This window comes from Zonotrichia leucophrys, chromosome 21 (assembly GCF_028769735.1).
Source record: "Zonotrichia leucophrys gambelii isolate GWCS_2022_RI chromosome 21, RI_Zleu_2.0, whole genome shotgun sequence".
NCBI classification, from domain to species: Eukaryota; Metazoa; Chordata; class Aves; order Passeriformes; family Passerellidae; genus Zonotrichia; species Zonotrichia leucophrys.
The window spans coordinates 7,180,550-7,192,787 of NC_088190.1; the positions used below are offsets into that span (position 1 = coordinate 7,180,550).

Below are 12,238 nucleotides of genomic sequence, written 5' to 3' on the forward strand. Positions count from 1 at the left end.
GGACTTTCTGCATTCCTGGCAGCAGCTGGAATGCTGTGTAGCTCTTATCTAATAGTTTGAGACACTGATAATCAGGGTAGGAACTATTCTCACATCAGTACAGATAATACTCAGAGCAGGAATTTTCTGTGGAAATTGCTGTAACTTGGTGCTGACGAAGCAAAGCAACATTTGGTTGTTAACAGTGCTGCTGAATGGAGTTAATACATTTTCATGGATTTGCTTGCTTTTAAAAACAAAACACAGCTGCTTGGAATGCTGTTTAAACAGTATCTTGTCCCAACATCAAAATTTACTCTGGGTGACTGTTTCCACTGTTGCTGTCCCTTGAATGGCCTCTCTTCCCTTGTGTTTGAGAGTAAAATGACATGGTACATTCGTGTTTGAGAGTAAAATGACATGGTACATTCGTGTTTGAGAGTAAAATGACATGGTACATTCCCTGGGAGATCTTGCTGAAGCTGGTTCTGGTAGGATGATCAGAAAACAGCTCCTGTGGAAAGTTCAGGAAATAGTTCTGAGCTTTCCACAAAAATATTTTCATTCCACATTTTGTTTGTCCTGATGTAACTGCCCAATATTTTACATCTGGCTTTCATACTTCTTCTCTTCCTGTTTCAAATGCTCAGCAGCCACATACTTACCTCCTTCCCATCGCTGCAAAAAAACCAATACGCTGAGAAATCAGGTGCTGGAGCCGATTGCAGATGCTCATTTGCAGTTTGTTTCTTTTGTTGAGATCCGGGGCACGGACAGGAGCGGCGCCAGGGAGCTGCACATCGCCTACAGGCACGGCGAGCACTACGACAGCGTCCGCAGGCTCAGCGACGACTCGGAGGCGCCGGCGCACCTTCGGATGGAGGTGGGTTCTGCTGGGGCGGGACACAGCGCTGGGCAGTGCTGCCTCTTGATTCCCACCCTCATTTGTGTTATGAATAAGAGGCTTGACTAGGCCAATATTCAAGCAGCAATCAATTTATTATTTAATATGGTAAAGTATGAGCAATGCAGCGCTGGGTAAAGTTTTTCCCTCCAACTGCACACCGATAGTTGATGGTTACAGGTATTTATAGGGTACTTGTCGGATCTCAGCACCTCAGCCTGAGGTGCCGGGCCACCGAGACCACCCTTGGGGGGCTCGGGAGTCCTGGAATGTTCCAGAAGTGTCTGGTGGCTGGACTTTGATCCACACGGAGACGACACCTGTATGAGGATAGGAGGGTTTCACCGGGGTGAATGGTGAAGGGATGAGTTAATTAGAGGGTGAAACACAGGGTTTAGGATTTCTGTACAGGGGGGTTTAGAGAAGTAAGATGGAGGAATTGGGGCGTGTGTCCTGTCTCTTCTTCTTCTTCTCCTCCATCTTCTGTGGTGATGGTGGCGCTTTGGGATTGGTCATTACTGAAAGTGCACGGACAATAAGAATAAATGGTATTGGGGAAAAATGATAAATATTGTACATGTAACATTGGGTATAAAGATAGTGACTGCCTGAAGGGCAGACAGAGTGTGCTCATGGCTGGCTGCTGAGCAGAGCTCTGTCGGGCTGAAAGAAAATCTTTTAGATAAACAATTAATAAACATAAAAATCGAAAGAAGAACTGAAGCCTCTTCTCGTCTTTTGATACGCGGGCTGCCCCAAGGCCACTCCGGGCCTTTCCAGGCCCTCCAAACAGCTGAAAACCGACAGGTACTCATCAGCTTTTTCCAGCAGTTTCTATTTCCAATCTTTTACTCATCAGCAATTTTTATTCCAAATTATTACATCACAATTCTATACACTGTTGTGATTTTAATTTCTCAAGATGTGTCTCAAAGGAGTATCCCCAGATGGTGACAGTCCAGTTTCTGAAAGAAGAAAGACAAATCCCATCTGGTGGGGTCCAGCTCCCAGATGTGTGTCCACCTTTTAATTGCAGAGACTCTAAATCTCATAACAGTGATGTCCAGCTTCCCTTTGGTCGAAACCATAAACCCTTGAGGTCATGTTCATCTTCCTTTCTCAAGCTGTTTTTCTCTGCTTCAATAAGGTGTGAGATAAGCATATTTCCTTTATATATATTCCAAAGCTATAGTTTCAAGGATAAAAGTAATATTCTAAAATTATACTTCAAAAGGTTATTATTGCAGAGCTTTTTATGGATTAAATGCAAGCAAAGAGCAACATCCTTAACACCTTAATTCCAATGCTCCTAAATCAACCAGGGTTAATTGCAAACAAAAGATAGGTTCAAAGGCCTTTTTCCATGCTTTATTTTCCTCAGTTATTATTAGAATTCGCAACTATCCCATTGTCAGTGTCCACACATTTCGCATTTGCAAGTACACACTTTGCCTGTTTGTACCTGACACTAAACACAGCTTTGCATCTCACGTTTGGGAGGGAGGCAGGGGCTGGGTTGTGTTGTGCTGGAGAGCAAAGCCCTGAGGGTGTAGCTCATGCTGCTGGCTCTCTCCAGAGGGGCTGTGAAGGATTCAGCCTCTGGGCTGGGAATGAATTCAAAGCTGATGCTCTGATGTGGGCTGTCTGGAAGCAGCCTCATCTAAATGATGTAATCATGCACCTCAAATGGAAAAACAGAGGGGAGGGAGGAAAGAGCTGGAAATGCAACAGCTGGATGTAGTTGTCTTCCTCATATCTCCTTTTTTGATGCTGAGGAGTAATTGTGCTGTGCTTGAGGTTCTCTGCACACAGCTGAGGTGTGGTATTGATTTATTAAAAATATGGATATTGATCTAGTACTGATATCCAACTGTGGTGGACAAAAACTCTCTAACAGTTTAAAGTTAGAAAGTAGATGTTTATTGTGGGATAGCTCCCAAATACACCCTGTGATTTACAGGTGATTACAGAGTCCTTTTATCTATACAAGTATTGAATACTGTATTGTATATATAAATGTATTATTGAATACTCTAGTATTGTATGTATAAAATACAAATGCATTTTCATAACTTTGGTACATCCCATTCCCCACTTCCCCTGGTAATTAGTTCAAAAGCCATTAAGCATGGGTAGTTTGTACCTTGAAATGGGTCGGTGGTCCCCTTCATGGGGAGGGGTCCCAAAATGAGGAGGTAAATGAAGTCTTCCTCCTTCTGACCTTTCTACCTTTTCAATACAAATATGACACATGAGCCCTTGGTAGAACTCCTGCTCCCTGTCTTCAATTGATTTCAAAACAGAAGAGTCCTACAATTGTCTTATGTTCCTAAAAGCTATTTATCAGTTTTTCTATATTCTTCATTATAAACCCAGCTAACCAAACATTATGTTGGCGAGCAATCAATTCTTAGTTAACTACTAACTCTTAACTTCATCAAGGCCTACCCATTTATTTTCATTAACTCCAATAAAGCTTATCTCTAACTTAAACCTCAGCTCCTCTAAAATCCCTAAATTCTTTAAAGTTTATGTCTCAGTATTGTGTTAAAAATACTCAATTTAAAAGCTCATTTGTTGTGATTCATGTTGTTGTAGTGCACTGGAGTTTGTTCTGCAGTGCAGGAGATGTGGGAGGCTCTCAGCCATGGTGGAAGTTACAGTTTCCAAGAGGGTTTGACACAGGATGTTCCCAAGAAAAGTGTGCCTTGATAATTACTGTTGTTAGGATGTCAGACTTTGTTGGATTGCATGCTTGTGTGATCTGCTGGGTGTGTGATCTGTGTGTCCTGCTGGGCTTTGCTCTTCTTCAGATGCTTTGCAAGAACGATTCCAGTAAGGCAGAGGAAGTGAAGCCACAGAAGGGCAGCTCTGAAGATGAGACTGAGGTGGAGATGGAAGATGCTGTACAAAAAGTGTGCAGTGCAACTGGGTGTTCAGTAAGTATCAAGGAGCCCTTCTGGGCTTAATGTTCAAACCTTGATACATGGAAGTAGTGCTGGGAAAAGTTCTAAAAAACTCTCATCTTGTACAAACTTGGGTACCATGGCCATCAGTCAGGGTGCATCTCATCCTAGAGTCAGCCCTTTAATGCAGGTGAAATGCCAGCTTTTTTGTGGATGCCTGATAATTTTAGAAAGTTTGTTTTGAGGCTCTCCTAAAAATTCACTTGGAAACAAATCCTGTAAGTTCTGAAATCCTTTGGGGGTATTGAAGATCCCAGATAATTGGATAATCTGTGACTTTTGGCTGTTGGCACTGTGCAGGTGCATAGAACAGAAAGGGCCAAGAGGGAAGCTTACACTGAAAACAGCATATTCCTTTTTTCTGATAGCTTCAGGAATTTAAGGTTTTCCTCCTCACCCTTTCAGAAATGAAGCACAGACCAAGTAAATGATCATAAAAGCAGCAGCCCCCTCTCAGTGGTGCAGGTGTTGTTAAGTGTATGTGGGTCACAGATTTGAACTTCTTCAGTGTTTTCCTTCCCCTCTTGTGGACAGGACATGGATTTAGTGAGCCACATTCTTGAGGTGGAGGACTACAACGTGGAGTCTGCAATATTTGTCATCTTGCAGATGAAGGAAGTGGAAGGAATAGGTGAGTGCACAGTTTGTCACCTGGGGCTTTGGTGACCGTGATGTCGATGTTGGGGACAGGAGCAGGAGAGGTGGGGTTTGTGTGCTGCCACTTCAGCCTCCTGTGCTCAGGAAGGTTTTTAGTGAGGGCAGCATCAATCCAGCTTCCAAAAAGCCCCAGGATTTCTGGGAAGAAGAATTGGCTGACAGTGCAACAGCCCCTGGGTAGAGCATGTCAGCATGTCTGAGGAAACCTCTGCTGTTGGCAGGTGCTGAGGAGCAGCAGGAGCCCCCAGGCAGGGAGCAGAAATCCTGCAGCAGGACACTGTGGGAAGAGAATGGAACTGGTTCAAGAATCTTTGGAAATCAGAGCTTGCATCCAGGTGAAGCAGAGAACAACAAGGGACAAGCTGGATCCAGGGAAGAGAACCGAGCCAGCAGGAACCCAAAGGTGTGTGAGGGGTTTGGCAGCAATGTGAGCACCCCTCCATGATTGGGGGATGCCTTAGCACTGCTTACCCAGCAGCTCTCTTCTCCTTTCAGTTTACAAGAGCTCCTGCTCACTGCATTTTGTCACTGCTGCAGCTGTGAGTGCTCTGCCACAGACATTTCCTGGTGACATGCAGCTCGGAATAAAGTCCTGATAAATAGTCAGGAATGTCCTCTGGCAGCTGCCTTGCTATCTTTGTCTCCTTTATTACTTTTCCCTGGCTGAGCAGAGCACGTGTGGTTTGAACTTTGTGTTTTCATCCTTCCCCTGCAGGTGGCCAAGAGGCAAAGGAAGGAGCAGCAGCGGCTGGAGAAGAAGAAGCGGCAGGAGGAGAGGCACAGGCAGAAGGTCCTGGCCACCAAGGGGGACAGGGCAGACACCAGCACAGAGACAGAGCCAGCCAGCCATGTCACCCTGGTCAAGGCCATGGCTGCCCTGAACATATGACTCAGTGCTCTGATGAGAAAAGCAAATAAAACTGATGAAGGCAAAATTCCCCCAGGAGAATTTCCAGGCACCCGTGTTTATCTTGAAATCCATCTCTGCTGGGATTTCCAAACACAAGAGAGCTTCCTCTTCCTTTGCTTGTGGGGAGGACAATTGCTCATTGATTCTGCATCAACCTGTGGTGAGAAGAGCTATTTAAACTTAACAGGAAGTAGAGACTTGGATCTATAATTTTGAAGTTACATGAAGGTCAGGACCTTTTCTTCACACAACGGTGTCAGATTTATTTTGACATCTCTTGATGTGCCTGGTTTGGTTTTATTTTGTTTTTTTTTTCTTTTATTTGGTTATGCCTGGAGGAGCTTTATTTTACCTCACTGTCAGGGTGTCAGACAATCTCTTAACAAATCTCAACTCAGGAATATCTCTAGTGGATCTTTTTCTATTTAAATTCAAAAAAAAATAAGAAAACAGAGTCCCAGAATCCTTTCCAAAGCAAAGTGTGTCAGCCAGCACTGCTGTCTCAAACATGACATTCCTGTTTTGTTTGCCATGCAGGAATACAGTGACAAGTTTTAATCTCACTGGAACTGCTGGCATTGCACTGAGCAGGTTCAGAAGTGATGAATACATGGAGGGAGCTGGGGATTGCTGCATCCATGCTTGCTGAGGTTTGGGATCAGCTCCTTTATGATGAGACCTGTAGGGGATAAAAAAACCCCAAAACAATAATCCCAGTTGACTCATGAGAATGCAGAGCTGATTCTTCTGATCTGGTAAAATGTGACAGGAACAGGCTTCAAGTTTCTGATGAGTGGTGTTACTTGGACACCTGGAGTCTTGTCCCCTTTGCCCTGTTCCAGAGCTTTTGGGCCACTCCAGGGCTTTAGTCCAAGTCAGGGGCTGGATAGGTGTCAGTCTCCAAATGAAATCAGTATAGCCAAAGGACCAAGAGAACTGAGAAGAAGCTCCCAAGCCGCATTGATCCCAGGAAAACCTGCCTATTTCACTTCATAAATCAACCTTTTTTTCCAGGGTAGGTTTTTTTTCTTCTTAAATTCCATTTTAGTGAGGTCACCAAGTAGGATGCAGAGCTTGACTCCTGTGATGTTTTCCACTGTAGGACTGAGAATTTGGATAGAAGTGAAAGGGCTGTGGGATTGATCAGCCTTTGATTTATAGCTCCCAGTGTTTCAGCTCCACTCAGGTTTTTGGACTTGTAACAAGCACTAAGCTTGAAGAAAGGACATGTGCACTACACACTGAGACACCTCATCAGCCAGGGCAGAGGTGAGAGGGATTTTTTAAAAGTAAGGAGTGTTGCATTTGAAAAACTTGTCTGTGCTTAAAAGTTTATAAATCAGCATGGAAATATTAATGGGTTTTTTACTGAACTGCCAGGAACTGGGCTGGTACTTGAAGAATAAGAAGGAAGGACTCTCCTGTAAGAACTGGTGGCGTAGGAATTCCTTTTTCTCCAAGACAGTCATTTTTACAGTAGTGGGAAGGGAGGTGAGTCACAGCTTAGTGGGGAGAAAGTGCAAATTCTTTCAGGGGGTGATAAATTGTGACAGCGGGTTTGGCAAGGCAGTGCAGGTGACTGTGTCACCCGTGTCCTGCCCTGTCCTGTGTTTTGGTCTGAAAAGCAGGTGTGTTCTGAGGTTTGAAGAGATAAGAAATTGCAGTTGTGCACTGTGAGTAAGAGATTTGATCTCAGTGATTTGGGGTTTTCTCCTGTGGAGCCAGAGCTGACAAGACATTCATTGTTGCCTGGAGCCTGAGAGCTGTGGAGGGAGTTGGTGAGGAGGGAACCCAAACCTCACCCCATGGTGTGCAGCAGGAAAGGGGGGTCTGCAACAGCAGCACCAACAGCAGAGGGAGAGAATGGCCCACAGCTCATGGCCTCTGATACATGAACAAAATCTGGGGCTGAAAATGCTTTCATTTCCAAGTGTAATGTGATTAAAATAAACTCGTAATGTACTGGGCTCTTAAATCTTGACAAACCAGTCAAATTCCCTTTATCTTGCCAGGGCAGCTTTGTGCCTGTGCAGCCATTCCATATCCAGAGATGTTAAAACTGATTTTGTCTCTTTCACGTTTTTCCCGTTGAAATTTCCACCTTCCCAATGTATATTTTTTTCCCTAGGGAATCTTTGTGCAACATTCTTCACCAAACTCAGTTTATGCAGTGAATTTGCTTTGCAAACTGATGGTGGGTTTTCCTGGGAGGAGGAAGGGAGGCAAGAGAGCAGAGCAGAACAACACTGTGATTCATGCATGGTGTGTGTTTACTCCTTGGTGGAGCTGAGTGCTCTGTAATCCACGGGCCAGGGGTGGACAATGAGCCCTGGATGTTCCCCTGGGCTCTGAGGAGGATGACTGTTTGTTCTTAGCAGCTGGCTGACACATAGGAGGGTGTTTTGGCTCTTGCTGCAGCAGGGTCACTGTGAGCCTCTCAAGGGCAAATACACAGCAGGAAGATGTAGAAAACCACTGTCCCTGCCTCCTGTCTCCCTCCATCATCTTCCCTCGACTTATTTTCCCAAATCCTGCCCCTGCAGGTCAGAATTCAGTTGAACTGGAAGTTTTAAGCAGGTTCTGGCTGACCTCCATAAGCATGGCTGTGTGTGGGAAGGGTTTCTGCCCGTGCTGCTCCGTGTCTCCTTTCCCTTGTTCCTACTTAGGAGCTGCCTTCTGGTTTATCTCCCAGCTCTGCCACATCACCCATGGCCTCCACGCCTGCAGAGCTTTGGGAGCTGCAGAAAGGGAGAGAAATTGGGCATGAAGAATGATCCACAATCCAGTGTGGGGTAAAAGAACAGGAAAGGGAGGGAAATTGGGCATGAAGAATGATCCATAATCCAGTGTGGGGTAAAAGAACAGGAAAGGGAGAGAAATTGGGGATGAAGAATGATCCATAATCCAGTGTGGGATAAAAGAACAGGAAAGGGAGAGAAATTGGGGATGAAGAATGATCCATAATCCAGTGTGGGGTAAAAGAACAGAAAAGGGAGAGAAAGGGAGAGAATTTGGGGATGAAGAATGATCCATAATCCAGTGTGGGATAAAAGAAGGTGGTTTGTGCTGGTGTTGAGCAGTGGGGTGGTCCCTAGAAGCTTCCTAGGTACAAGCACCAGCCTTAGAAGGCAGCATTGGCTCTGTCTCAGTTTCTAGAATCCTTATTGCCTGTAGAAAATGAGAAGAAATAGGTGATTTGGAGTTATAAAGGTACCACATTTACTGTAGGAGCTTGAGGCGGGGATGCTGTTGCTTGTAGTGAAACACTAAACCAAGGCAGGAGCCCTCAGCACTGATGTGGAAATCAAATTAATTACTCTTAAACTCCTTTATTTTAGGCAGATCACATCTCAGAGGCAGCATTACAGCTGGAGGTGCCTCCATCGAGGCCCAGGGTGCAGCCAGACCTGGCTGGTTAGAGTTAATTAGGGCTAATTTGGGATCATGTGCAGCTGTGGTGTGGGACAAGGTGTCTGCATGGAGCAGCAGCCTGAGGAGACATCTGTGTGCAGGGAAGAGCCACCCAAGCCTCTGAGACCCCACCACTGGGCTGCCCTGTGCCTTCAGTGAGCATTAATTGCTATAACAGTCATTAGAGGTGGGATGGGGCTGGGTTGTGGATTGAGGCTGAGCTCCTGGAGAGAAGCTGGCCTTGGAGCCTGCTTTGGGGCTGGGGTGCAGCAGCCACTTGCTGTTTCTGTGGGCTTTTTTTTTCCTCTGGATCTCTTAAGATTTACTGGTTGGCTGCTAGAAAGTCACTTCTGATCATTTTTAAAGAAAAAATGTATGCAGGAAAGAACATGTCTTCAAAAAATCAGCCCTCAATGTCCATGCCATTAGCTACCCCTTCCACCACTGATTCCCAAAACACAACACTGGCCACAATTTTGAAACATATCTTTATTTGCAGGCTTTACCTGATTTTTATGAGTTATTCAACCATGGGAAGCAAGATTTCCCTGTGCTAAGGCTCTGGGGAAAGGCGCTGGACAATTCTTCAGTGCCACAGGGAAGGCAGAACCTGCCAGTTCTGATGGTTCCTGCTGGGTTTTGAGCAGGAGCATGGCAGAAACCCCAGTTGTGATGGTTCCTGGCAGGTTTGGAGCTGGGGCATGGCAGAACCCATCAGTTCTGATGGTTCCTGGCAGGTTTGGAGCTGGGGAATGGCAGAACCGGGGCCCATTGAGTTCTGGTGGTTCCTGCCAGGTTTGGAGCTGGGGCATGGCAGAACCCATCAGTTGTGATGGTTCCTGGCAGGTTTGGAGCTGGGGCATGGCAGAACCCATCAGTTGTGATGGTTCCTGGCAGGTTTGGAGCAGGAGCATGGCAGAACACACCAGTTCTGATGGTTCCTGGCAGGTTTGGAGCAGGGGCATGGCAGAACCCACCAGTTCTGATGGTTCCTGGCAGGTTTGGAGCTGGGGAATGGCAGAACCCACCAGCTGTGATGGTTCCTGGCAGGTTTGGAGCAGGAATGCTCAGCAGGAGGGTGTCCTGCCCCTGCACTTGGAGTTGGGGTAGTTGCTGTAGGATTTGCGGTAGGAGCTGGCTGCCCTCTGGAAGCACTCCGCAGCCCTCTTGTCGCACTCACACGTCCGCTTCTGGCACGACTTCCCGTTTCCTGGAAGAAAATTGGGGGGATGGAGGCAGGTGAAGGGTGTGAGGGTCAGGGGGTGTTTTCTGACCGTCCCCACAGCCCCTCTGTTGAGTTTGGGGTGTCTCAGGTGGTCTCGTGTCTGGGGTGTAGAGCATTCACATCACTTTGTCTCTGATGTGTCTGTGGGTGTTTGCCTGGGTCTCTGGGATGTGCTTTGTAACAATGAGCACTCAGGGCAGCTGTGCCAGGTCCCCATCCAGCATGGGAGGCTCCTCTCAAACCCTTGGTGTTTGGCCTCTTGGGAAGTCTCCAAGCTCTAAAACTTCACCACAATCCATCAGATAGTTATTTGCCTTATTCCTGGCACTTTTCCTGTATTTCCACCCACTTCCCTGTAAGTGATTTCCAGGCCAGGATGATCTAAAGGGGATGCTGGAAGCCAGGCTCCCCGCTCAGGGCGCTGCCCCCGCCCCGCTCTCACCGCAGGTGATTTGGTTTTTTTGGAAGCTGTATTTGTAGGTGGTCGTCTTGGGTTTGCAGCCGGCGGCCACCAGTTTCTTGTAGCAGCAATCGTGGGCGTGGCAGCACCTGGGGGCAGGAGAGCCGAGGTCAGGGACAGGTGGGACAGAAGGTAAAACATCACCCACTGCATCTCTGCTGCTGCTGCGCCACTTCTACAGAGACTTTACGGACAAGTACAATTTTCTCATTGCTGTTTCCACCCTCAGGAGCAGGAGGGAGATTGCAGCGCTGTACCCAGGGAGGGGAGGAGGGCTGGGGGCTCTCAGTACCTGTCAGTGGCATCCAGGGGCTGCTTGGAGCCACCCAAGCCGCAGTAGCAGCCGTACCCGTTGTAAGCCAGCGCCGATTTCCCCGTCTTCTGCTTAATCATCGCTGCAAACTGGGCCAGGTTGCAGCTGGCAAGGGCCAGTCCTAGGACTGCAGAAGGTGGGTTAAGAGCACCAGGGAAAGCAACCTCCCATGCCACCTTTCCACAGCAAAAATGGGCATCTCACCATGCCCACCTGGCTGTGGGCAGGGCCTGGGAGCTTTCCCGGGGGATACTCACAGAAGAGGAGCAGCGAGAGGAGCTTCATCCTGGCAGAGGCAGCTCTGGGCTTTGGCGAGCCCAAGGTGCTGCTGGTCCCACCTTTTATGGCTGTGCACCCTCAGCAGGGCCCCTCCTCTGGGGAGCCCAGAGTGGGCAAATATTGACAATGCTCACCATACTGGTCCCGCTGCTGTGCAGGTGTCCTGGCACTGCTGGAGGCTGTGGGGTGCCTTGTGTGGGGGAGGTCTTGGCAGGAGGTTTGGGATGTGTGGAGCAGCCTGGGGCTGAGTCTGTGGGTGTCTCAGCATTCCCAGTGCTTCCCTGAGTGAAATGAGAGAACTTGAGGGAGAGCAGGAACCACTTAGTATGAGGTGTCCTTGCTCATGGCAGGGGGTGGAATGAGGTTGTCTGAGGAGTCTGTGATTCCATGATCCACCTTCTTCCTGGGTGACAGGTTTTTTAATGCCTTGGCTAGAAAACACCATTCTGTGTCTTACTGTTTCTATCCTGACTTCGCTGGGCAGGGAGAAAATGCAGCCAGTGCAAAGATTCCTCCCCTTCCAACTTACCAGAGTGGCTGAGAGGCAGCATTGGGAGGGGAGGAAGGTCCCATGGTCCAGAATGGCTGTGGCTGGAGATAGAGCTGAGCAGAGGCCATGGTTGGTGGCTTTCTTGATAGTGGGGCTTTCTGAGTGCCCAGATGCCCCCTGCATGTGGGGATGCTCCATCCCTCTCCCCATATGTGCTGGGCACTGTTTTACTCTCAAATACCTCATGGCAGGAGGTGTGTGCTTCACCTTTATTTAGAAGCAAAATAAGGCAAATGGCAGAGAAGAAAAAATGCAAGTGATGTATGATGGAAGGTGAGGGAAAAGAGGCTGCTTGTGTCTTTTGCTTGGAGAGAATCTCTGGTTAAATTGGTGGTACTGAGCAATCAGTTAGCAGATACCTTCTGGCAGAGATTGCAGCTGCTCTGTGGTGCTTTTTGGGGAACCCCAGCATGGGCTGGCACTGAGGCAGGGGAGGAAACCCCCCCAGCGCTGGTAGGGAAACTGAGGCAGGGAACAAGGATGCAACTTGTGTGGGAATCAGAGAGATGCTGAGAGAAGGGAACTCAGCAAAGTCTCTTCCCCCCTCTGCCATGGGCCCTTGGCCTCATCAGCTCTCTGGGCTA

General features: G+C 47.6%; 2 protein-coding genes across 4 annotated transcripts in view; one reads left to right on the forward strand and one right to left on the reverse strand.

Annotated features, from left to right (window-relative positions):
- The window catches only part of OTUD3 (OTU deubiquitinase 3), a 31,079-nt gene extending 21,619 nt beyond the window's left edge, over window positions 1–9,460 (forward strand). For all 3 annotated transcript variants that reach the window (XM_064730867.1, XM_064730865.1, XM_064730868.1), the window contains 5 exons: window positions 740–862; window positions 3,697–3,822; window positions 4,384–4,480; window positions 4,728–4,909; window positions 5,222–9,460. In XM_064730867.1, coding sequence (XP_064586937.1) covers window positions 740–862; window positions 3,697–3,822; window positions 4,384–4,480; window positions 4,728–4,909; window positions 5,222–5,395 — 702 coding nt within the window. In that variant the 3' untranslated portion in view covers window positions 5,396–9,460. The remainder of the gene's footprint in view (window positions 1–739; window positions 863–3,696; window positions 3,823–4,383; window positions 4,481–4,727; window positions 4,910–5,221) is intronic.
- A 320-nt stretch (window positions 9,461–9,780) lies between these two features.
- LOC135456740 (group IIE secretory phospholipase A2-like) lies at window positions 9,781–11,125 on the reverse strand. Its single transcript, XM_064730807.1, has 4 exons — window positions 11,083–11,125; window positions 10,805–10,952; window positions 10,495–10,601; window positions 9,781–10,037 (listed from the first exon to the last, which is right to left on the reverse strand). The coding sequence occupies exons 1-4, from the start codon at window positions 11,108–11,110 to the stop codon at window positions 9,895–9,897; spliced, it is 426 nt and encodes a 141-aa protein (XP_064586877.1). The 5' UTR covers window positions 11,111–11,125; the 3' UTR covers window positions 9,781–9,894.
- Window positions 11,126–12,238: the final 1,113 nt, after the last annotated feature.

Excerpts from the sequence above, each read along its gene's own strand:
- LOC135456740 (XM_064730807.1), bottom strand. The coding sequence starts at position 11,110 with ATGAAGCTCCTCTCGCTGCTCCTCTTCT. Across the intron at positions 10,953-11,082 it reads CCTCTCGCTGCTCCTCTTCT|TCCTAGGACTGGCCCTTGCC; the intron begins GTGAGTATCCCC and ends CACCTTCTGCAG. Across the intron at positions 10,602-10,804 it reads CCCCTGGATGCCACTGACAG|GTGCTGCCACGCCCACGATT; the intron begins GTACTGAGAGCC and ends TCCTGCCCCCAG.